The following is a 23,121-nucleotide window of genomic DNA, read 5'->3' as shown; positions in this document are numbered from 1 at the left end:
TGTGCTCCTGCCCTGTCAGGGAAGGAGCAGAATGAGGCCAAAGGGCCGGGGGAAAACTCGTGGGATGCCACCAGGAGTGGGAGAATGGGAAACAAATGCCACACTTCTGTAATCTGATTTTTTGTTTTCCTACAATTGCATCCAGGCAGCATGAAAACAAGTATTTTTATCTCTTTATCAGTTTGGGTTTAGGGTGAGGAGGAACAGAGCTGCTAGAACAGGGACAGAAATGGCAATAGCCAAGCCCCCACCAAGACTTAAAGTGATTTTAGCCCATCTGAACTCCCTATGAGCTGACAGGGGAATATTTGTTGCCAGAAGGAAGCAAAGTCTCCTGCCAGGCTTCTCCCTACGGATCCTGCCCTAATTTCCAGTGCTCTGTGGAACACGTGTGGAACACACGTGTGTTCACGTGTGACTCCTGCAAGGGGTAAGGAGGGAAAGATTTCATCACCAGGGCACTGCTGCGACTGAAGTCAACCCCAGCTCCCACCTGACTTGCACTGGGGCTGGCAGTGGTCCTGCTGACAGTAAATTGGAGAGATGGTTCTGTGGGCACAGTGTGAGCCTGGATCCACGCCCAGCCTCCCCACTGCCACACTGACCTGGGATTCACCATGGGGAACTCATTCCCTCCCAGCTGCAAAGGGTCTGCAACCACCCACGGGAGGGCTGGGGGGGTTTAGTGGCACTGGATCTCTCACTCCTGATCTCCTCCCAAGCAGAGAACTCTGCTCTTAGAACTGGGAAGGTGTTTGAAAATGGGGAACAATCTGTGAATTACTGCTCTGGCTGAAGGTAGTTTTCTGGTCCAGAAAACACTCAATAAATTAAAAAAGATAAAACCCACAACCCAAATGTGCCGACCTGCAGTTTTCTGAAAGAAGCCGTTTTTCAACTTATTCTATCGGATCCAGTGAAAAAAGTGCCAGATGTTCTTACTTCAGCTTATATATACAAAAAAACATACAGGATAAGCAAAAATCACTCCATGCCAGGACATTTAATCAAACTAATTAAAGAAATCTTCCATTTCCACCCCCCTGACAAGTCCTCCTTTGATAGCAGAGTCACTTAGAGCTTCTGCCTTGCACACACAACCCTGGGAGCAATAGCACACACTTGAGCACGTGTTCAGGTACCTGCCCAGGTGCACCTACAGCTTGGATCAGCATCCCCCCCACATTCCCAACACTTAAATGTCCAGAAGCAGAAGCACACCAGGGATGTGAGGATAGGAGAGCAAGTGGTGGAGCCTGCTCTGACAGAGGCTCAGGGGCAAAAGCTTTGTTACCAGCATTATCCGTATAACCTCTGTTTGTGCTGAATCTCAAGATTTAGGGGATAGGGGATGTATTATCTGTTTACACAGATCACCAGGAGGCTTTTACATATGGCAATGACCTTGTACAATTAAAGGCTTCAGCAGCACCGGGCCTGGGCACAGCTGACAGAGGTTACTCACTGCGGGGGGACAGAGCAGCCCCTTTTCTGCAGCATCCTCCTCACCCTGCCTGCAAGGGCTCCAAAAGATTCATTATCAAACTCAGCCAACAGAAAGCACAGGTGTGTGAAAAACAAAAGCTCCCCCAGTGCACGTTGGAGAGGCTTTGCCCAGTCTGCTCCCTGTGATCCACAGGGAGAAGGAGCCAACACACCAGGGAGCGAGTGAGGCAGCGTCTCTCTCCGATTCCACATCACATTTTTGGGCACGCTGCGAGGAGCTGCCTCTTTTCTCAAGGTCACCACGCTGATTTTAATTCTGCCTGTTGTATGCAGACTGCCCGTCTATGGAAATGTTGCATTTTGTTCTCCTCCCGTTTCTGGCCTTTCCTCAATTAACATTTCCAAACAGTCCCACAAGGCTCAGAGCGCTCCCTGCTAATCACTTGGCTCCTGCACTCAGGAAGCAAAAAGGGTTGGGTTTCATCAGCTGGGCAGATTCTTAAGCAAGAACTTATTCGTGGCTTTTAGGGTTTCTCAGCTCACAGATGGCCAGGATTTGTGCTAGTTTCTCTGTCACTCAAGCTGGCAGTGAGAAGGCAAACTGAGCTCACTCCTCAAGGCAGCCTCAGCCGGGCACACGGCACGCGGTGTCTCTAACACGAGCTCACCCCCTGCAAGTGTGCTAGAACTACGATCATCATTTAGAAAACTTCAGAGACATTTGCACAGCCCTCACTTCACGTTTCCTGAAGAACCCTGCAGAGACCAGCCCGTCCTGAGGGCTGCTGCAAGCGGAGCCTCCCCTTCCTCCGAGCAAGCCCCCGCAGACATCTCTTCCTTGGGTGCAGCCAGCCAGGACAGCTGCTCGCTCCTCTCCTCCTCTGGATGGGATTTGCATGACGGGTGCAAAATTAAGCAGTGAGATCTGACAGACAGTACAGAGCTGGGCAATTACTGCAAGCCTCAGAGGCATTATCCAGCGTGAGAAGGGGGAAGGATGGCTGTACCCACCCGAGGCGTTCCACAATCGCCTGGACGAGCGTGGCCAGATTTGCCATTCCGGGCCGGACTCCACGGGGCTCACGCTGGCCTGGCTGTTCATTTTTACACTTCAAACAGGTGCCCCCACGCAGCAGCAACAGGCACCGGCCAGGAAATTAAAAGACAAGGGAGATGGATCCAAGGATTGGCAGCTTTTCCTTTCTGTTTTGTGTTTATTAACACCCAAGTGGGAGCAGGGCAGAGCTGGCGAGGCACGGGCAGGGCACTGCCCCAGAGCAGCGTCACCCTGCCCCAGGGGGACACTCACAGCCTAAGGGGGACAAACTGGTGCCTAATGGGAATACTGGGAAGGGGCCCCCAGCCCTGAAAACAGAGCAGCTCTCCTCAGGCTGGCTCCCACTTTGGATCCCCCAGCCTGGAGGAGAACTGGTGACACGGAGCAGAGATGTCAGCGCTGCTCTGCAGCGTTGCAGCCGTTAATGTGTTTAAGAAATGAATATTTATAAGCAGGAATGTAATATTAAAAACACACACATATAAAATATTAACGTGGCACATGTCACTGCTGCAATCCAAACAGACAGGTGTGACTGATGGTGTTCACTGATAGGTGTGTAAATGGTAAATAATATTAACTAATGAATCCTCGCAGCCCTCACGTGAAGTTTAGAAGCAAATATTTGCTTAAAAATCTCTCCAAACCCCCTGTGTGCAGCTACTGCTCCCCTGATCCCCCGGAGAAGATAAACACTCCTCAGCTCTGTCAGCAAGGGTTAAATCTCTCCGCTGCCAGCCCCAGGTGCCCGGGATGGATGGATTTCAGGGAGGGAGCCGAGTGGAGCCAGCGCTTCCCGCAGAACAGCCGCACTCTCTGGAGCCCCATTTGTGAAGTGATACAGCTGACAGGGGAATAAAAGCCCGTCTCATCTCGGAAAGCAATAACAATAACACTGCCTCCATTTATAGCTTATGTCACACTTTTCATCCAAAGCCCTTACAGCACTTTATGTTTTAAAAAAGCATCGTCACCGTGCCTGTGGATGCTTTCCCCAAATCTGTGGGTCAAACCTGCTGGAGCAGCTCCCTCAGCCCTGTCCTCCTAAAAAGCACAGTCTGTGACCTGAGGGAAGGCTCCCTCCAAGCACTTCTGAGGATGTTTGGTGCTATAGCCAGGATGCTGCCAAGAAATCTACACTCCAAATGACCAAATTAGGCAATTATTTCTATATAGTTTAACTACTCTTTTCTCAAAACTGCCTGGGGATGTATTTTTAAATGCACATGACCTTGCTTGACTTGAGGGAGATGGCGATAAACAAATAATTGCAGTGACTTAATTATATTTATATCTCATCTATAAAAATGTCAATTATAACTTCAGAGATCAGCTCCAGAACTGAGGTTTTGGCAGCCGGACAGAACACAAAAGGCTGTTTTTCTCCTCAGAAAAGCCTCCTCCTTCGCCAAGGCACAGCCAATACCTCTCTAACAGTTTCACTCCTGGCTCTCCCAAGATTCAGAACCATTATGCCAACTGCTTCCACCCGGACAATTACTTCCACGCACTGAAATCTGCTGGATGGACACGGCACAGACACGGAGCTCGAGCCTCACCTTCCTCCCCGAGAGCAGAGCCCGTGGCAGGGCTGGGGGAGCCCTTGTGCTCTGGGGGGTGCTTTGGGTGGGATGGGGGCACAGAGCCTGAGCTCTGTGGGTTTAGATGAACCCCCAGCCTTGGGCACAGCAGTGTCCACGATGCCACACGAGGGTACCAGCAGCATGCCGGTGCCCCCCCTGCAGCCTGGGAGCCAAAGGGATGCTCACCCACCCTCCAGCCCCAGGCACACCCAGGTGCCACCCTGGGCACCCTCCTGCCAAGCACAGGGAGCAGGGAGAGCTCTGCAACTGCTGCAAAAGCCCGAGTGACCGCAGAGCCCTGCCGCAATCCGCGTCCGTCCCGGGGGATGTTTTAACCCCTAACACCTAGGATGTGTCTGTACCCAGCAGACAGCCTGCCTGGTGTTAATTTTGTTTAGTTTTGAGATTAAAGGAGTCCAAATCACACGTTGTCACTTCCCTCCTCTCTCTGCTGCCATCCGTAACTGTGCAAGAGGGTTAATTGATGTGAAAATAACTCTGGGGGCTGGACGGCTTTGAAAAACATATAGTATTACACTCAATACCTGCAATTACAGCTTGGGGGGTTCACTCACTCAGAATCTTGGGCTTTTTGTGAGTCCAAGACACGGGGCTGCTGTGATGCAGGTCCTGCACCGCTTCTGGAGTGGCTGAAGGCTGCAGGCACCCACGGAACAAGCACAGGCTGGGCAGGGACCAGCGGGGCTGGCACCAAGGGCATCCCCCGAGGTAAGGAACCTGCACCCCCTCTCCTGGCTTCCCTCCACCTCCCGCTGGGATCAGCTCAGGACAGCCCACTCCTGCGCCCCTCCATTATCTAGCTGTCCCTTCCCTCCTCTTCCTCCCTGTGCAGCCTGCTGTGCCCGGAGGTTCTGCTCAGCTTTGCTGGAAACAGCAGAACCTCTCCACAGCCCAAGGGCACGGCCCCCGCCCCAGCACATCGAAATGCTTCCTGGAGCTCCTCTCCATAATGAAGTTAGAAGGACATCATCATCCTGCCAGGCTCCCTCCACCCCCAAAGATCAATAACTAATGCTGAACTCCAGATTTTATCTGCACTTTGCAAGGGTAACAAAATAACACCACCCTCTTTTTCTTCCCTTTCTTTCCAATTACTGAATCCTTTCAAGATTGACCCAGTAATTTTCAGCTCTATGAAATTTTAAGCAGTGAAGAAAGTGACAGAAGTGATCTGCCAGAATGTTGGGAGAACTTTTCTGTGTGTTTTTTAGAAGACTGCAGGAATACAGGAGTACTGAAATAGAGGAACACCAGCACTTCCTTTCCAAAAAAACAAAAGGGCACCTAAACAAGCTGACCCAGGGATATTTGTTTATCAAGTGCGGGTTCTTTGTGTGCCCACTGTCACAGCAGAGGAACCCTTGGAAGGAGACATCCCAGTGATTCTAGGGATTGTCTTGCCTACAATACACCAAAAAATAACCACTCCAATTAAACACAGATTTTGTAGCCTGCCTTTAATATGGCTACACAGATCAGCATGAAATGCAAGAGCTGAGTCTTATTTTCCTTAGAGAACATCCAGAAATAGCTGGACATTAAAATACTCCTGCAGAGGCACAGCATGACTGGCCTGATGGCATTTTTAAGGTTATAGAATCATTAAGGTTGGAAAAGACCTCCAAGATCAAGTCCACCACGGAGACTAAGTGCTCCATGCCAGGCATGAAGTTTTGTTTTGGGTGGGGTTTTCCAGCCAGGATGAGCAGTTTTGAAAACCCCTCTTCCTCTGCCTGCTTCAATCCCTGCACTTCCACCAAGCAGGGCTGGTGCAGGTGAGTTACACACTCCCCAAATACACACACAGGAGCAACACACACGTGCCAGAATTATGTCAACAAACCCTCTCAATTTTCCTGCAAGGAAATTTATCTCACCTTCTAGCAGTAGGGAGTGAATTTTAATCCTTTTCCCTTCCGTGCCCACGATGATTATTCCAGGCAGAGACTAACGACAGCAAACCACAACGGATATTTTATCTGCCATTTCTCTTTCCCGTGGCTAATTTGAAGATACAGATTGCAACCCACAAGTGGTTCTAAGAATTGCCATTAACTCTGTTGCTGCACACTACTGCATTTTAAACATGCTTCCAACACAATCAAGAGTGTCACAATTTGTAAAATCTGGGGTGATTTTATCGGCGGCCGAGGCAGCAGAACTCACTTCATCACCAGAGCCCCGAGCCAGTTCATTAGGCTGATTAGCACTAGCTACCTGTGCAGAACAGGAAAAAATGCCACAAAAGGCTGGATAAATTCAAGTGTGAAGATGAAGAGGACTCTTACTCTGCCTTTTGTACTTGATTTTTCCTCCCACCTGTGCTTGGCAGGGCAAGGGCCTGGAGCTCAGCCCTCTCTGTCCTTTGGCAGCTGTGCAGCCCCTCAGCACCGGCCAGGCTTCCCTGCTCACAGGAATTTTGGCTAATCCCAGCAAACAAGCAGCACTGCCCTTCACCTAGCAATGGGTAAGCCTGTTCCCCGGGATACAGGCTCCCAAACAGAGCTGAGTCTCCTGAGTGCCAGAGAACTCCTTTCTTTGCCAGGAGAGCGACTCCAGCCCTACGTGTCTCCAGAGTGACAGACCCAGGAGCACAGGGGAGTTGTGGGGTAACATCACCTCTACCCAGTGGCATTTGGAGCCTGTTTTTGGTCCTTAGGGGCTTCTAGTTCCTCCCCACTTAGATCTCATCCAGGAGCTTACATTAGGATGCTAATGCAGAGCAAAATGTCATGGCTTGCATGTAGGAAAAACAAGCTATTAAAAAAATTAGCCAATGAAATAAATGCACAGAATTCCCAGCGGGGGGAAAAAAAGGATGACCTGTTGCCTGTCATCTTCAACACACAAAGTGGGTAAAAAGCTCTTTGTGGAAAACCCAAAAGGCTTCATGGCAACTCAGGTGCCCCCCAGACCTGCAGCCCTCATCTTCAGCAGACCTTTACTCCTGGTAAGTCAGTGGAAAGATGTTTCTGGACAAGGAGTGCATCCTGCAGGACTCATTACCCAGGCTCAAAGCTGCAGGTCCCTGGCACGCTGCTGCAGCCTCCCCAAAGAGCACAGAAATGCTGAAGCAGGGCTGCTGGAGCAGAGCTCAGCACTCCCAGAGCACACACACCAACACTCGCTGTGCCCGCCCGCCCGGGGAAGTGCTTACAGCAGCACGGAGCAGCACGGAGCAGCACGGAGCAGGACAGAGCAGGACAGAGCAGGACAGAGCAGGACAGAGCAGGGGTCACCTTGGCAGCAGCAGGCAAGCATCCTGCAGGAAGCACAGCAAGGGCTCACACACCTCTGCTCTGCTCAGGAGCTGAGCCCACAGTGAGCTTGCTGGGCAGACAGAGCTCACAGCCAGCTGGGAGCCCAGCCCCGGGATTTGGGACATTTCAGCAACTGGAGGCCACCTCCACCTTGTCAGAGGTCAAATTTGATGAGTACCTGCCTTGCTGGGACCAGAGCCCCCCAGCTCTCCTTGCCCCCAGACCACAGCACCAAAGCTCCACACCAGGCAGCTTTTAAATGCAACAAACAACGTGCTGAGATCCTGAATGGAGAGGAGTATCTACAGCCCACTTAAGGGTGACTGCATGGAGAAGGGTGGGAAATTCCCTGGGTATAAAAGGAAGTTGTCACGGGTTGAACTTTTCAACCTAAGTAAGAGCTTTGAACAGGTCCCTGTTACAAAAGGAAGGGCACTGGCTGTTCACACACCCCTCATCTTCCTGAGCAAGTCTTTTGCTGCTGCTGCTGAACTTTCCAGGGTACTGCAATCCCTGACTTGGGTCATTAGACTGGCCAGGAAAGTCACTGCTAACAAGAAAATCCAAGTGCATGGGACATTCTGTGCCAACCAGCCCCTCCTCTGCCACCTGCAGCACAGAGGATTCAGTGCCACGGACTCAGCCACTGGCTCATCTCGCTGGGTCTGGTTTTTGCTCCCCCATGCAGAAGCTGCCACACACTGAGAGGTCAGAGCTCCCAGTCCCTCTTACCTCTATGCCTGTTGGTCGTCTTGTCAAACATTAGCATGGCATCCTCTACCTGCAAGACAAAGAGGGAGAGTTTGCTTTAACACATGCTGGCAACTCAGACACACCAGGGAGGGGACACGGGCAGGGCAGCCTGCATGCAGCAGAACTGCCTGGTTTTGGCCAGAGGCAGCTTCTCCTCTTGGAAACCTGCTGCTTTCCTCCTCCCTGCCCTGGCTGACAGCTGATCCTGAAGCAGAAAAGTGACCACTGAAAGTGTTGGCCCTAAAGAGCCAAATATCTCAGCAGCTCTTCCACTCCAGATCAATCCCTGGCCATGCCTCATCTCCCTTTTCTGGGGAGACCAGGAAGGGCCAAGGAGGAAGTGGGGATGCAAATCCAGCCCATGACTTCTCCAAATTTAGAGTCACTGTCTTGGTTGAGAATTAGGTTAAAAGAGGTATGAGCAGGGTAAAACCTGGTCAGCCAAGAAAGGTATTCAGAGGTTTTCAAAAGGGCTTTTGAAAAGCTGGAGGAAAGTGGGGAGAGGGAGGAGGGAGAAACTTTAATTCGCATCAGGCTCGGCATTTCCACTTCAGAAGAGAGATGACTGATGAAACCTATTGAAGTGCAACCAAATTGCTTTCAACTTCCATTAGGATTTGCATGATTTATTCCACCTCCATTTAATCTGTGCAGCCACACCTAAAATTTTGCACTTATTGCCCAGGGATGTTGTGCTGGGGTTGATTCCCCAGCATCATCCCACCTTGAGCTGCTGTTCTGAGGCTGCAGGAGAGGGGCAGGTGAGGCCCATGTGCCACTGGACATGGCCTGGGCAAGCTCTGAGATGAAATTACAGACTTGCAATTCCCTGTTGTGAACTCAGGGATGATGAAAGCCTCTAATACTGAATTACAGAAGGTGTTGCAGGAAGGAAGAACTTTAAAGAAAAAGTTTCATCCTCTAAAGGACTCCACTGCTTTTCTGGGATGTTGCTTTGGGATTTTTTTTATTTGTTTGTTTGAAGTTTTTGGATTCTTTTCCCCACCAGTAATTTTTCTGTACTTCCTTGGGCTTGTACTCTGGTTTTCTATAAATCATTTATTTTAGCTAAGTGATTTACAATGCAGTTACATGCTCTCCTCATCTCACACAGTGCCACTAAAGGGTCCTCCTGTCCTCCCAAATGACCTCTTAGGCAACAGACAGACATCCAGCCTATGGCTGTAAAAAATTTCTCAGCCTTGGCTTGGGAGAAAGTGTTTGGGGAGGTGGTGAAAACACAAGTTGAACCTCCCTGAGGTTCTGAAGGACTGTAATATGTTCCAGAAGATTGTAAAAAATAACATAGTGCAGCAAAACCTTACGTGATGCCTGAAATTCATCTGAAAACCTGTCTCTGCTTAAGTTCTTGAGTTTTTTAGTCAAAATGGTTTGCAGAAAGTGCTAGCAATGGCCTGAGAGGGTGCAGAACTGCAGGTCTCCTGATACCCATCTTGACTGAGACGTAAAGACGCTGATGCACTGAAAAACCCAAACTGCATTAAGCACGGAGCCTGTCCTGCTGTCTGTCCTCCCTCCAAGGGGGAAAACTCACCAGGATGAGCAATACCAGGAGGCAGATAAGGACCAGGCTGCCCTTCACCCTGCATGCTGCTTATCTCTGCTCCAGGGTTATGTTTGCTCAGCAATCTTTATTTTTCATTCTCACAGGTCCTGGCCTCACTAGAACCAAAAATTACACATTGCACCCGCTGCTGTTTCCTGGGGCATAGCAGCTCCCGGTGCCACCCTCTGTCCCCACTCAAGCCCTGCTGCTAAAGGTTTAATACAGAACTTTTCTCCCTCCAGCCCCATCCCAGGGCCCCGAGAGCTCCTGGATGCACAGGAGCACAGAGCCAGCAGCCCAGGGAGGTCCCCGGTGCCTCCAGGTGAGTGCAGGCTCTCCAGGCAGGACCCACACTGTCCTGCCAAAATTACACCTGCTCCTGCAAGGACATTACTGGGGACTCCACACAGGGAGAGATGCTGCAGCATGGCCATGTCTCAGCCTCTGCTGGCAGCAGCAGAACCTCCTGTGCAGCCTCCCTGTGCTCCTCCAGGGGCTGCCAGGGCAGAGGAGGGGCTGGGCTGGCACCAGAGCCAGCACTGCAGGGCTGAGGGGCTCTGGGTGCAGCCCCTGCTCACACTGGGCTCTGCAGTCCCCTTCCCTTCTCCCACCTGTCCAACACAACCCCATCCTCTGGGCAAACGGGGCTCTGTGCCATGTGTACCAAGCTGGAATGATGATCTTGGCAGGGATCTTTTTTATGCAAATAAATCCCTATTAGCAGTAACAAGCACAGGCTGCAGGGCTAATCCAGGAGGGAGGTTTCCTGGGGCCCCAGGAGCACAGGCACCCTGGAGCAGGCACTGCCCCCCTCCTACATCCCAACTGCTGGGATCAGAGCCCAGCAGCAGCTCCCTGGAAAAGGGTCAGCCCTGACAGTCCACATATGAAACCTGCACGGGGGGAGCGTCTCTGCAGCTGAGTTCAGACGTGGCCCAAGTATGCCTTGAAGAAAAAATTATCAGTGGGGTGTTCTTTGAGCCAGCTGGTGCCCTTTCAACAATGTCTAATTGGTTATCTTTTCTCTTTCCTAAGGTCAGAACATTTTATCTCCGTCTCTGCCCTTTCTGTGCTTACCCCACCCCGCGTTATTTTTTAGGGCAGCCATTGTAGCAGAAGAATAGCCTCTTTCCTCCATAGTCCAGTGACACAATGAGACTTCTTGAAACCTCCTGAATAGATAAAGTGCAGTGGCAAAAGGAAAATTCTATTAACGCTTTGCAAAATAAAACATCTAAGAGCTGGTGAGACAAGCAGGAGAAGAAAATCAATATGGAGAGGGCAGCACGCTCAGAAAAACTTTTCACCAGTTGCAAAAAGGTGGCGAGGGTATGGGAGGGAGGGGGGAGAGAAACTTATTAATGCAGAAAACCCATCAATGGTATGGAAATCTGGCAGAACAGCAAGAACTCAAACTAGAAGAATTTGAATATACAAAGGGCTGAATAGAATGAGCAAACCACAGTGCCTCACACACACAGCCCGTTTCTCACGGTTCTCTGTGAAGCAAACACAAGCGGCTTGTTCAAGTTTTCATCAAGGAGAAATAAGGGACACAGTCAAGGTAACCGGCAGTAAACCCTGCAGTAAGCAAATTGATCCCTATTCCAGGGGAAGGGAAAAATCCCAACCCACAGCAGAAACTCAAGTACATCCAGGGGCTGTGGCTGCCCAAGTTAACCCCCTCCTCCAGCCCCTTGCTCGCCCAGCGTTTTAAAGGTGCTCAACCCCAACTTTTCCAGGTCTCAGCTCAAAGCACACAGCTCACACTTTGCATACAAGAGGCAAGGAAGGTTTTTCCAGGGTTAGAAGCAGGACTGGAAGATGGAATTGCCACTTGCAAGGCCTGGCCAGAGCCCAGCCCCCAGCGAAGGCCTGGATGCCCCAGCACAGGACGGGGAGGCTGAGCCACGTCTCCCCAGGGCACAGACACCAGCAGGAAACCCACACCCCAACCTCCTCAGATGGAGCACAGGGGCTTAAAGGAGCTGATTAATGAGGCTTCATTCTCAGCACCAAGTGAGAGTTACAAAATGAACAGTCTCAGGACTCAGGGTAACTAAAAAAAAGAAGAAAACAAAGAATTGCCACTGAACGCTGGTTACAAATGGACACTAAAGGCCCCCAGACTCCTCTGTCCCAGCACAGCCCATCCATACAGCCAATGCAGACCCAGCTTCTTACATAAAGACTAACTAATGGGCTTCAGTTTATTTAACTTCTTTTTTTTCCAATCCACTTGGGGCTCTGAGAAAAGGAAGGGCTCTACCACTTCATTACTCACTGCCTGGAAGGAGGAATAGGGGAGAATAGAGGAAAGAAAAAAAACCTGGAGGAGCCAAAGGCTTTAATAATCCTAACAGTTCCCAGGGTTATTTAAAATATGCCCAACCAGTTCACAAAAGGCTCCACGGAGATAAATGTATTTGATTTTCTTCCACTTTAATGGAGGCATACATTTAAAGCAACAAAACCAGGGTGACCTAAATAAAATGACTATTAATTGTACTCAGAAAGTCTCTGAATTTAATGCAAGTGATCTAGCCCAGCACAAGAACACACAGTATTCTCCAGTTATTCCTCCCACTTTTCTCTTTGGGGTTTTCAACTCCTCTTTTCCATGAGGCAGCAGGAGCTGATCATACCAGCACAGCCCCAAGTCACTCACACTGTAACCAACAGGCTGAGTGCCCTCCAAAAGCCAGCAGTGGTTCCAGAAGAATCTGCAGGGTGCTGCTGCAGAAACTGGAGCACTGTGCTGCCACTGAAAGCAGAAGGACAAAACCATTTTTTAAATGGAAAACTTTAAGCCTCATCCTGTATCTCTCCAACCACACAATGCCAGCATGGACACCGACCCAAGAGGTGCCCATGGACCCTCCTTCCTTCTTGTACAAGGTGCCTGTGTGCACCTGAGCAACACCCACCACTGCACACCTGCTCTGGCTCTTCCATTGGAGTCAAGTTCACTCACCGAGTAAAACTTCCACAGTGACACCACCATAACTACACTGAAGGGACACCCAGCAGCCTCTGTGCCTCCTCATCCAGCCCAGGAAGGCTTTTCCTGATCCAAACCCTGAGTGTCCAACACATCCAGAGCAGGTTGAGGTGTTCCTTGCACCCCAAAAGTGCCCCCTGGGCTGGAGGGGTTGTTTTCCACGCTCCCAAGCAGATCTGGCACTATGTTCTCCATCCCTTCAAGGTAAAGAAGAATTAGGGCAGACAAATGGATTTACACCTGGAACGGATCACGGTGGCAATTCCAGCTGGGTCTGGGGAGGGAAGGAATTACTTAAGGACAATTTTCAGCCCCACACAATTTGGTTGTGCCTCTCCTCCCTCCATCCCCGACTCGTGAACTTTACAGGTCTATCACCTCTTCTGCTCTTCCAAGAAAAGTGTGCTGGATATTCTGGTCTAATTCCTCAAATTATTTATCCACACCACACAACTCCTCCAATATTTTGTTTTCTGAAGCAGAAAAACCTCCTAGCTGCCAGTGAACTGTCAGGTGCTGTTATTTTAAATGCGCATGTGAAATCCAACAGATTTACAACCTCCCCCCACATAAATTAAGACAAATGCCTATTGCACGGCAGACAATTTGAAATGGCTCCCCCACACCAGGCCTCTGGGCTTGATTACAACAGAATTAAACAAAGAAACAAAATTATCCCCCCTCTTTCTGTCACACACAGCTCCCCCCTCCCAACAAAGCTCTGTCTCCTGCCCAAGGGCTCCCCCAGGCCGCCCTGATCATCACCCAGGTTCCTTCAGCACTGTCCCAGCACGGATGGGACATTCTTCACACCAGACCCGACCCAGAGCGTGGCTGGTCCCTCTGCCACCACCCCGCCACGCTGAGCCCGTGCTGCCAGCGCCCCAGGCACCTCCCGGCTGGGAGTGCCGCTCCAGCTTCCCGAGGCAGCCCTGGCTCCCAGCTCCCTGCTGGATTCACCTGCCCAGGGCCAGCTGGGATGTGGGCTGTGCTCCCGGGGCTGGGGCACAGGGTGATGTCCCTGGTGTGCCTGGTGCCACCGTCCCAGGCGCGGGCTGAGGACGGCGCGCCGCGGTAACAATCAGTGCCACACTGTGCGAGCACAAATTCCAGTGCTAGCAATTTTTCCCCCCAGCAGTCAAGGCTTTAAAAAGTCTTCTTCAGCAATTATAGCTAATAAAACTACAATTTTATTCAACACACACATATCATTGTAACTAATTTTGCTCCATCAGGGCTGAAATTAAAACAGTCATTCAATCACGTTAATCTCAGGGCTTGCTCACCAGCCGTGACATGGCAAAGAGCATCCCCAAGGCTTGCCAAAATGCACCGTGGCTACTGTTGGACCTCAAAATGCTCCTGCAAAACACGAGCACGTTACTCAACGCTTACTCTACCAAGGGGGATGTAAGAATGACTAATGCTCTCCAGAAAAAACAGCTTTCCACAGCAGGACAAATTAAACATGACTTCATAGACGATTTCTCATTAAATCCTTCTCTGGCATTAATAACAGGGAGTATTGATGAAAGCAAAGCTCCCATCAAGTTGTAAACTATGTGAGGACTCTTGGAGTGTTCCTTTACCTGCTGTCTTGACTGAGAGCTTCCCTTGTGCCCCCCAGATTTCCAGCACCTGTTAGCTAAAAACAGGAATACAGGTTCTGGCAGAAAACCCCACCAAACTAATGAACAATGCAGAAACATAAAAGCAGCTCTTTCCTCAGCCTCTGGGGCTGCAGCAGAGAAGGTGGTGAGAAAAGGAAGGGAAAGAAGGCAGGCCAGTGGTATAGGGTAGTAACCTCTCCAGCAGCAGAATAGCTGGGAGTGGATAAACTCCCAGGGACGTTTCTCCAAAGGGGAGGATACTCCCACACATCCAGGGAGTCACACTGGGGTCCCTGCATGAAAAGGAGACACAGACCAAAGCAGCCTGGGAGGCAGCCCATCACTCCCTTGGACACGGGCAGCTCCTCTGCGAGGTGTCCCTCATCTCCAGGTACAGCCCCAGAAATTCCAGGGATGTGTTCCCCCATGGAAATCCAGCTAAAGACAATAGAGAGAGGCAGAGCTCCCCTCTCCCAGCCAGGGCAGGCTTTGCTGGCCGTGCTTTCAGGAACAGGAGAGCTGCCTCTCAGAGCCCAGCCTGGGTGGGGTGACTGCAATGAGTCCCTCAGCCAGGTCTAATTGTCCAGAACGATCCCTGCCCGCAGCACAGGCAGCTCTCCCCTGGGCCCCCTCAGCTTGACGGGAAAATAGGTTCCAGTGCTGCATTTCTGAAATGGATTAAGAGGGGCAGGGCCAGCCCAGGGAGCGCAGGAGCCGAGGGACATCCCTGTCCCCTGCCCTTCTCCCAGGCCAGCGGTGCTGCAGGGAACCAGCGTCCAGCTGCAGCCCAGTGCTCGGGGACCCGAGGAATAGGGCACAGGGGGTACACTCGAGCACCCTGCAGCAAACACCTGAGACAGCTCCTCGAGGTCCCTGGAGACACACAAACCCCAAGGACAGGGTGAACGGCCCGCCAGGAGCTGTTAGAGCCCTCCACCGATGGAGAACACACCACAGATTTCAGCCCCACTGCACAGCAGCGGTGTCCTGCTGAGAACGGGCAGGGATGTGGCACTGCCCACAGGCTCACAGCCTCAGTGTCTCTGGGGACAGCAGCACGTCCCAGAGTGCCACCATCCAGGACTTCTACATGCCTGCAACGGCTCTGGATGGTGACACAGATGGCACATGTCATACAAGGGCTCCTACAATGACACATTTTCTACCCATCAGTGTAACACACACACACTGACCTGGCCACAGGCAGAGGTGCACAGCAGCTAAAACCAGTCATCCAATCTGAAACTGGGGTTAAATCATGGAGCTCCTGCTACCGCCCTTCCCCAGAGAGGCAAGAACAGAATCCTGTTCCAAACATCTGCTGGAGAGGATCCAGGCTCCCTTACAAACACTTAATTCACCCTGCTTCACAACATCCTTGTGTTTTACCCATCTAACAGACAAGGAAGAGGGTGGGACTAGAAGGGAAATTGAGTTCCAGGCGTTTTAGTGACCCACACGTGGCCCCAGAGCCAAGCACCATCCTGGAACTCTGCCTTCGGTTCCCTGCTGGCATCAGGGGATCCCCTCCCACACTCATCCTTCTCCAGCTGTTTACTGAGCCCCCATCTCCCTGCACACGTGCACAGACTGTGCATTATTTTCTGCAAACCTCCCCAACAACAGAACAGCTTCTGGCAAGTGTTTTCTTGTGGGATCCACAGCTGAATGAAGAACCCGAGCTCCATCATCCTGCTCCATGTGCCCTCCCCACCTGCCTGAAGGAGCCACCACCAAATAAAAACCCGAGGCAAAGCCGCACAAGGGGTATTTTTTAAATGCACACACAGTAATTGTAACTATTCTTTTGGGGATCACATTGCAGCTGCTGGGTTTCACAGGTTTAAGCTTGTGATGCTGAAAGGCTGGAGAACCTCTGCTCTTTGGAAAGCAAAGGCTCAGAGCTCCATGCAAACGCATCACTCAGCTGAAGCTTCGACAGATCAAGTATCACCAGAGTCACCAGCACTGAAGCTCAAAGGAGCTCAGCTCCTTCGCTCCCTCAGGTGCTCTCAGGCCAGGTGGGCCCATCCAGGTAAGGGCCCAGGGGTGCTGTGGGGCAGGGAGGACCCCTCTCCTCCCCTCCGGCAGCGCCTGGAACATTGCTCCTTCAGCATTCCAGCCAGCCAGGTGCGAAGCCTTGGTGATTTTACTTTCACGGAACATTAGGCACCGTCAGCAGAAATAATTCTTCCTCCCTTCACAGTGCTCGTTTGCATATTAGCGCTGCAAAGTTGCAATCTGTTTTCTTTTCCAAACAATATTCGGAGGCGCGGCCCGCCGGAGCTGGCTCTGGAAGTGCCAGGGCTGCTCCAGCCCGGCCAGAGGAGCCCAGCCGCCTCTCCTGGTGGGATTTACCAGCACCACTGCCCGGAAAGCCGGATCTGAGCACGGGTCCTCCTTCCTGGCTGCAGCAAGAGGGACACTGCCACTTCACTCCATCCCTGCACCACTGCAGCACCAGCCTCTCACCTGGCTTTGCTGCAGCCACAGCACGCTGGTCCAGAGGAGCCACCAAGATGGTCACAGGAGGTTTAGATGGGATAGCAGGCAAAAATTCATCCCCTTGAGGGATGAATTCCCCCATCCCTGGCAGTGCCCAAGGCCAGGTTGGTCTGGGCTTGGAGCACCCTAGGACAGTGGAAGGTGTCCCTGCTCACGGCAGGAGTGGCACTGGATGGGCTTTAATGTCCTTCCCCACTCAGACCATCCTGGGATTCTGTGAATAACCTGTGGGCTTCCACTGAGTGTCCTGAAGCACAGAAACCCAGCTCAGAGCCTTCCCTGCCACTGAGAATACTGAGAAAAACTCTATTCACAAGAAAGCCGGGGTGTTTTCACAGATGCCTTTGCAGCACAGTCCCAGGGCAGGCCAGACTCAGGGACACAGATCTGATTAAGAGACATCCTGAGCAAAGTAACAGGATCGGGTTTAAAGAGCTTCCTGCTGCCCTTCCGTAAATACCTGCTGAATAAGTGTGAAGATAAGACAAGGATTGCATTACGGGGCTTCCTGATGCATGAAGGGCTTTTTTATTGCCCAGATTTGAAAAAAAAAAAGGATGAACAATTGCCACAGCCAGCTCCAGCTGAAGGCTCAGCTGCAGAATCAAACTTCAGTTTATTAGCAAAGGAAAACTCATCTAAGTTCTCTTTGACGGTAATGAAAAAAAGTTTCATTTTATTTCCTGCTGGATCCTTTTTCCTTTCATTGTTCTTTTCATATACTGACTTGCATATTAAGGAATATTTTTCCAGGGCTGTTTGTTCTAAACAGAACTGTCCTCCCTTGTTTTTCCACCCCAAATCAAACATAGCTTATCTCACTACATTTAGTTTTTTTTTTTAATTTATGGAAAAACCATTTGCAAACCAGACCCTTGCTGTGACAAGTGTTGATGATGCTGCCCTCAAGAAGGTGCCATTTTTTTGGCCTGGGGGTCCAAGCCCACCCTCCAACCCTGGCTTTGCAGCAGTGGAGGATGGTGGCTGGAACACTCCAAATCCTCTCCCCTGTGCAGGTGCTGGCAGGGTGAGTGGTCAGAGAACTGTTCTCTCACCAAACTCGTTACACTGATGACACAGCACTCTGTAAAAATGACTTTCAGGCTGCTGGAGCAGAGTCCCCCCACACAGAGAGGCTGCTCGCTCCAGCAGCTCCCAGCGCCCACGCACAGGAAGCTCAAGTGATTTTCCCACTGCCACAAATTAATGATAAGAACAGGAGAAGACAAGTCCCTGGCTTTGCTTTCACAACCTGCTTGGACAGAGCAGAGCTAGGCAACACCCAGTGCTTGGGATGTGGATTTTTCTGAGCTCAGAGCCTCAGCACATCCCTGCACCACCCACACAAGTTCGAGAGGAGAAATAACCAACACGAAGCACTTGCTCTGATTTCTGCTGCTCAGGGCTTTGGACTCTTTTTTTACCTCTTAAAATACTCGAGTTATTCCTGATGAGAGGGCAGGGGCCCAAAGCACTTGAGGGAATGATTCTCTTAAGCCTGCTCAGGGCAGAAATCATCATTATGTCACCTGTGGCTGCAATCTCCTACGCAGCCCCGGTTTGCAGAACGGGGAGCGGGGGACACGAAATGCCACTGCCATCACTCAGAGCCTCGGGACACGCTGCAGCCTGGCCCTTCCACCCGAGCTCCATCAGGGCACTCACACAGGAACACCAGTTTGGGCTGCCAGCACGGGATTTTAATGCACCACCTTGATTCTCTTCCCTGCAGCTCCACCCCTTCCCACTCTCTGGTCAGGCTCTGAAGCGAGCCGTAATAAATGCTGGGAAAGGCAATCCTCCAGGAGAGCAGGCTATTAAGGCTGAATATAATATTAAAAAGAAAGCAATTAGTGGTGCTGCTGTGCTGGGCACAGCTCCTCTCCCCTGCCCTCGGAGGTGTGTGCATCCCGCTCTGCCCGGGGTCAGCCGCTTTGGAGAGGGGCTGAACGCCCAGGAACGACGGGTACGGCTGGGTAAATTGAGTTTTTACACGTGTCAACAACGCCAAATCTCATCAGCCTGACAGAGTCTCACCCAGGCATCCGAAAGCAAGGTTCAGCTGCAATTTTTAATTACCCCTGCACGGCATGGGGATTACAGGGTAATCACCGAAGCCAGGATCCTGGAACCACAGTACTCCTCTTTTAAAGCCTGCTGAAGGAAAAAAGGGTTTCTGTTCTGAGAAGGCTTTTTTTTGCTGTTGAAGTCAGTTCAACCTCCCGCTCCTGACATCACCGAAGTGCTTTCTGTGAGAAAGAAGCGATTTCCTTTAGTTTATAAATGAAAATTTAAAAAAGAATCCTACTCCCCCACTCTTACTATCTGTGTAACGAGGACTCAAGGCACAGGCACAGAGGGAGAGCTGTCCGTGCAAACACAAGATGGTTGAATAACGCTTTACACGTGAAAATGGCCCAGGGTTTCCCAAAGGTGCCATTTCCATGTGTGCTGAGCCTGGGGTGGCCACATGCAGGGGACGTGTGTCTTTTCTCCTGTCTACTCCAGCCTCCCCAAACTGTTCCCAAGGGAAGCTCCCACCTTTTCACTTCTTTCTCTCCCCAGGCCCTGGAGAACAATCCTGCCCTCCCTCCTCCCTCTGCAGGGCCCAACAGCTGCCTTTGAACGGTTTGTTTGAAACCTCTTGGCTTCAAACACTTTTTATTTCTTGCCCAAAAGCTATTTGAATGGATTATGTCCCAGTGATGAATCTCTCCTAGAAACGTGACAAGAGCCTCTTGAATCAGGGCAAACAGGCTCGGTAAATCAAACAAACGGCAAAAACGGGCAAAGGGAGGATTTGGTGTTAAGAATGAGTTGACAGGTCCACACATCAATCCCCCCTGACTGACAAGATGTCCTTCCAAGATTCGAGAGGTATTTTTTAACTTTGCTTCCCTGACTCCGCATTATTTCACAGAAATAACGCCAGATACAATAATTAAGCTGCGATCTTGGTGGATTGTTCACAATGATAATTCCACCTTTGTAATTCAGCTTCAAATAAACCCCCTTTGTTCTGTCTTATTACACAGATTCTGGTATCATTCAAGTATATTAACTGTAGCCTATTACTGTCACACAAAAATGCTCCCTGAGCCATAGCAAAAGGCTCCCCAGACAAAACTTTATGTCATGTTAATCCAAGCTTTAATAACGATGAGGATATATAACTGCATTCTAATTGTGCTTTGTGTTTCTGCATACAAAAATCTGAAAATACCAGAAGTGACAGAGGCAGCCTTCGTCCAGTCCAGCACCAGCTCCTCACCAGGATGGCTCTGCCTCCCTCCCTTCCCACTCAAACAGGGGCTAAAAGCAGTGGGGAGCAATTCCAGCCAAATCCCAGCTCACGCCAAACTCCAGCCTAAGGCACAGAGGGAAAACCAGGCTGGTGGTGCTAAGTGCTGCGGCTGCTACTGCAACAGAAATTAATACCCTCTAAAATAGCACTTAAACAGGGATAATCAGTATTATGGAAATTGTACATGTTTAATTCTTGAGTGTCTGCTGAAAACATTGCATGATGAAGGACTGTGGGAAGCAGAACGTTCATTTTGGAGCCAAGGCTTAAAATAGGCAAAGGCTAAAAAAAAGGAGGGAAAGAAAAGGAAAGAAAGAAAAATAACCTGGAAACAAGCAATGAAAAGACTCACAAATTTATAATTGGGCATTTCCAAGTGGTGGCTGCAAGCTGGGAAATGGATTTAAGGGAAAGTGGAAGGCTCTGTCGCACCCGACAAGGCTGAGGCAAATGTTCTCTACAGTATTTTGCTTGTGCTTTCGCTAACCCAGTTTTAAGTGCACTAGAAATTAGATTTATCCCCTCCCATAAGTAAGGCCACAGCGCTGATCTCACACCCAGATCCACAGCAGGTTGGAGCAGCCAGATTTCAACCTTGCTGTTAGCTGGAGGACAGCAGCCCTTTGGCCTCCTCCTCATCTTCATCCTCTGCTCATTTTCTACTGCAATCCCCCCATCTTATTCCTGTAACATTTACTTTGGTGCAGTAAGCTCAAAGCTCACCCAGTGGTGTACTGGGAGCTCAGAAGCAGCATGTGAAAACCAAGCAAGTGAAGCCCCAAGGGAATGGGAGAACAAGTCTGATGGATTTACCTTGGAAGATACCATACACCAAACACCTGGAAAAAGTCACCTTCTCCCAGTTCCTCTTTCACACAAACCCTGAAGTTCCACAGCTCACCACTTCCAAATCACAAGAAGCGTTAAAAACCCACGAGATCTTCAATATAATACAGCAAAGTATTCATTAGCCTGCTGACACTGCAGTTCCGGGTTCCATGTTTTGAGGGTGTTTCCTACAACATGCTTAAAAAATGAAAATGAACAGTCTTGTGTAAATCACAAGACTCCAGAAACTGGAGTATTCAAAAGAAAAAAAAATCCACTGAACAGCCTGAAACTCTTGATAAATCATGAAATTTGGCAGGACCCATCTGACAATGTTTATTTTTTTTCCCCCCCGAAGTTGTACCATGCTCAACATTAGATCAAAACAGTTTTCTTTGGCAGACACAGGTTCTGCTCTGCACTCCCCTTTTCCCTAACACACCATATGGACTGTTCTTAATGAAATATATTTAGAGGGATAGTGAACCAGCTCAGCACTGGTGTAAGTGCTGCTTCTCTGCAAGTCAGGGACTGAAAAACATCATGCATTTTTGGAACTAGCACTTTTTGATTTATAAGTCCTTAAAAGTGCAGTCAGTAAGCCCAGATTAAAATACCAAATAAAGCTTTAGTGATAGCAAACACACACACACACACATACATATATAAAGTAAAATTGCTGCTATTTTTAAAAATTGCCTTTAAGTAGCACAATATAGAGAGCCCAATGAAATGAGAAAAACCGGCTTGGACAGCTTCAATACAGAAAAGATAACAAGACAAGAATTTATTAAAAAGTGAGAGGTGTTTTATCCTGCAGGGAGACAGGAAAGGCATTTCCAAGATTTCTAATATGCTCACAGGATTGGTACAATGCAAATATCTACTGAGCTGGAAAGGAAAGCTGCACCATCACAGGGAGGCTATCTGGAGAGTGAGCTGGAGGGGACATTTACTGGTGGATGGTCTTGGGGAACTGGGGCCAGACCCCAGGGCAGGTCAGTTCAGCCTCCCTCCAAGCCATCTGCCTCCAGCAAGGCACTGGGCACCCAAACACAGAGGCTAAAGAAGGTTCTTTAGGTTCTTTTTTTAGAATGCCCAAGTCATCTGCCCAGAGCCCACCTCGGGATTTCTATGGACTTAAAGGAAATCTGCCAGTAATCCCATCAGCAGCAACAAGGCTGAAGTCTCCACAGCACAACAAATCTTTTAAGGAGCAAAGTGCTTTTATTCTGGGGGAAAAGATCTGTGTCAAGACACTTTCAGTTTTGCATTTCCTCTCTCTCCCTCTTTTTTCCTCCTCCTGGAGCAAGGCAGGCCGGACAGGCATTATCTAAAAAAAAATCTTGCAGCGTAATGTCAAGATCGATATGTTGACCTAACAAGTAATGCCAGCCTTAGTGGTGTCTTAATGATGTGATCATTATCTCCTTACCTGAGTGCAGCAGCACTTAGCACGTGGGCCAGCAGGAAGGCTGAGGACTAGAGACCACAAACACTCCCCCATGTGCACCACAAACATCCCCCATGTGCAGATTCCCTGCATTTGGTGTCTCCAGGAAAAAAATGAGCTGCCCACGCTCCTGACCATCCACAGTGGGCACACAGAACAGGTACTGCTGCTGTGGAAGAGCTGCTGTTTCCCTCTGGGAAATGCAGCCTCACAGGGGGTTTGTACCAAAGTCTGCCAAATTTGCTTCAGTGGTGTAGAGATGCCTGGAACTTATTTGGAGCAGGGAGAGGGACAGTGGCAGCCTGGAGCCCTCGCTCCCTGCCTGAACATACCTGGACTGGATGACTCTGGGGACTTTGCTCTCCTTCCTCCCATTTTCCTGGGAAACACTAAGTTAAGACACATTCACTTTATAAATCCTGTCTTCCTCAACTGCTGTACCTGAGGTAGCTCAGAAGACTCACAATTCCCAAAAACACTGGGTCTGGAATGAAAGAGTCTTGGCCACATTTTAAAGTGTTTTACTTTGTCCTCACGGACATCACAGACTGGTCAGAACCTGCCTGGCCACCCACCACTGCTGCCAACAGAAAACTGTCCCTTCCTTGAAAGCAGGAGCTGGGGAAAAAACCCATTTTCCACAGGCAGCTCTGGCTGGCCCCAGCAATAGCAGAGGCAGGACCATGAAAGCAGGGATCACAGGATGATGGAACCACAGGGTGGTTTGGGGTGG

At 50.1% G+C, this 23,121-nt stretch overlaps 1 protein-coding gene across 16 annotated transcripts in view; it reads right to left on the bottom strand.

Moving 5' to 3' along the window:
- MSI2 (musashi RNA binding protein 2) overlaps positions 1–23,121 on the bottom strand; it is a 204,667-nt gene that overhangs the window by 72,768 nt on the left and 108,778 nt on the right. For 15 of the 16 annotated variants that reach the window (XR_014949523.1, XR_014949525.1, XR_014949526.1 and 12 more), the window contains one exon: positions 8,100–8,148. Coding sequence is in view for 12 of the 16 variants with exons in the window: in XM_021533021.3 (XP_021388696.1) it covers positions 8,100–8,148 (49 nt within the window). In the remaining 4 variants the exon portion in view is untranslated. The other variant, XM_085557191.1, reaches the window with a different exon arrangement.

This window comes from Lonchura striata, chromosome 19, assembly GCF_050655825.1.
Source record: "Lonchura striata isolate lonStrDom1 chromosome 19, ASM5065582v1, whole genome shotgun sequence".
NCBI lineage: Eukaryota > Metazoa > Chordata > Aves > Passeriformes > Estrildidae > Lonchura > Lonchura striata.
The sequence above is the reverse complement of the archived record's forward strand: the minus strand, read 5'-3'. Positions and strand labels throughout refer to the sequence as shown.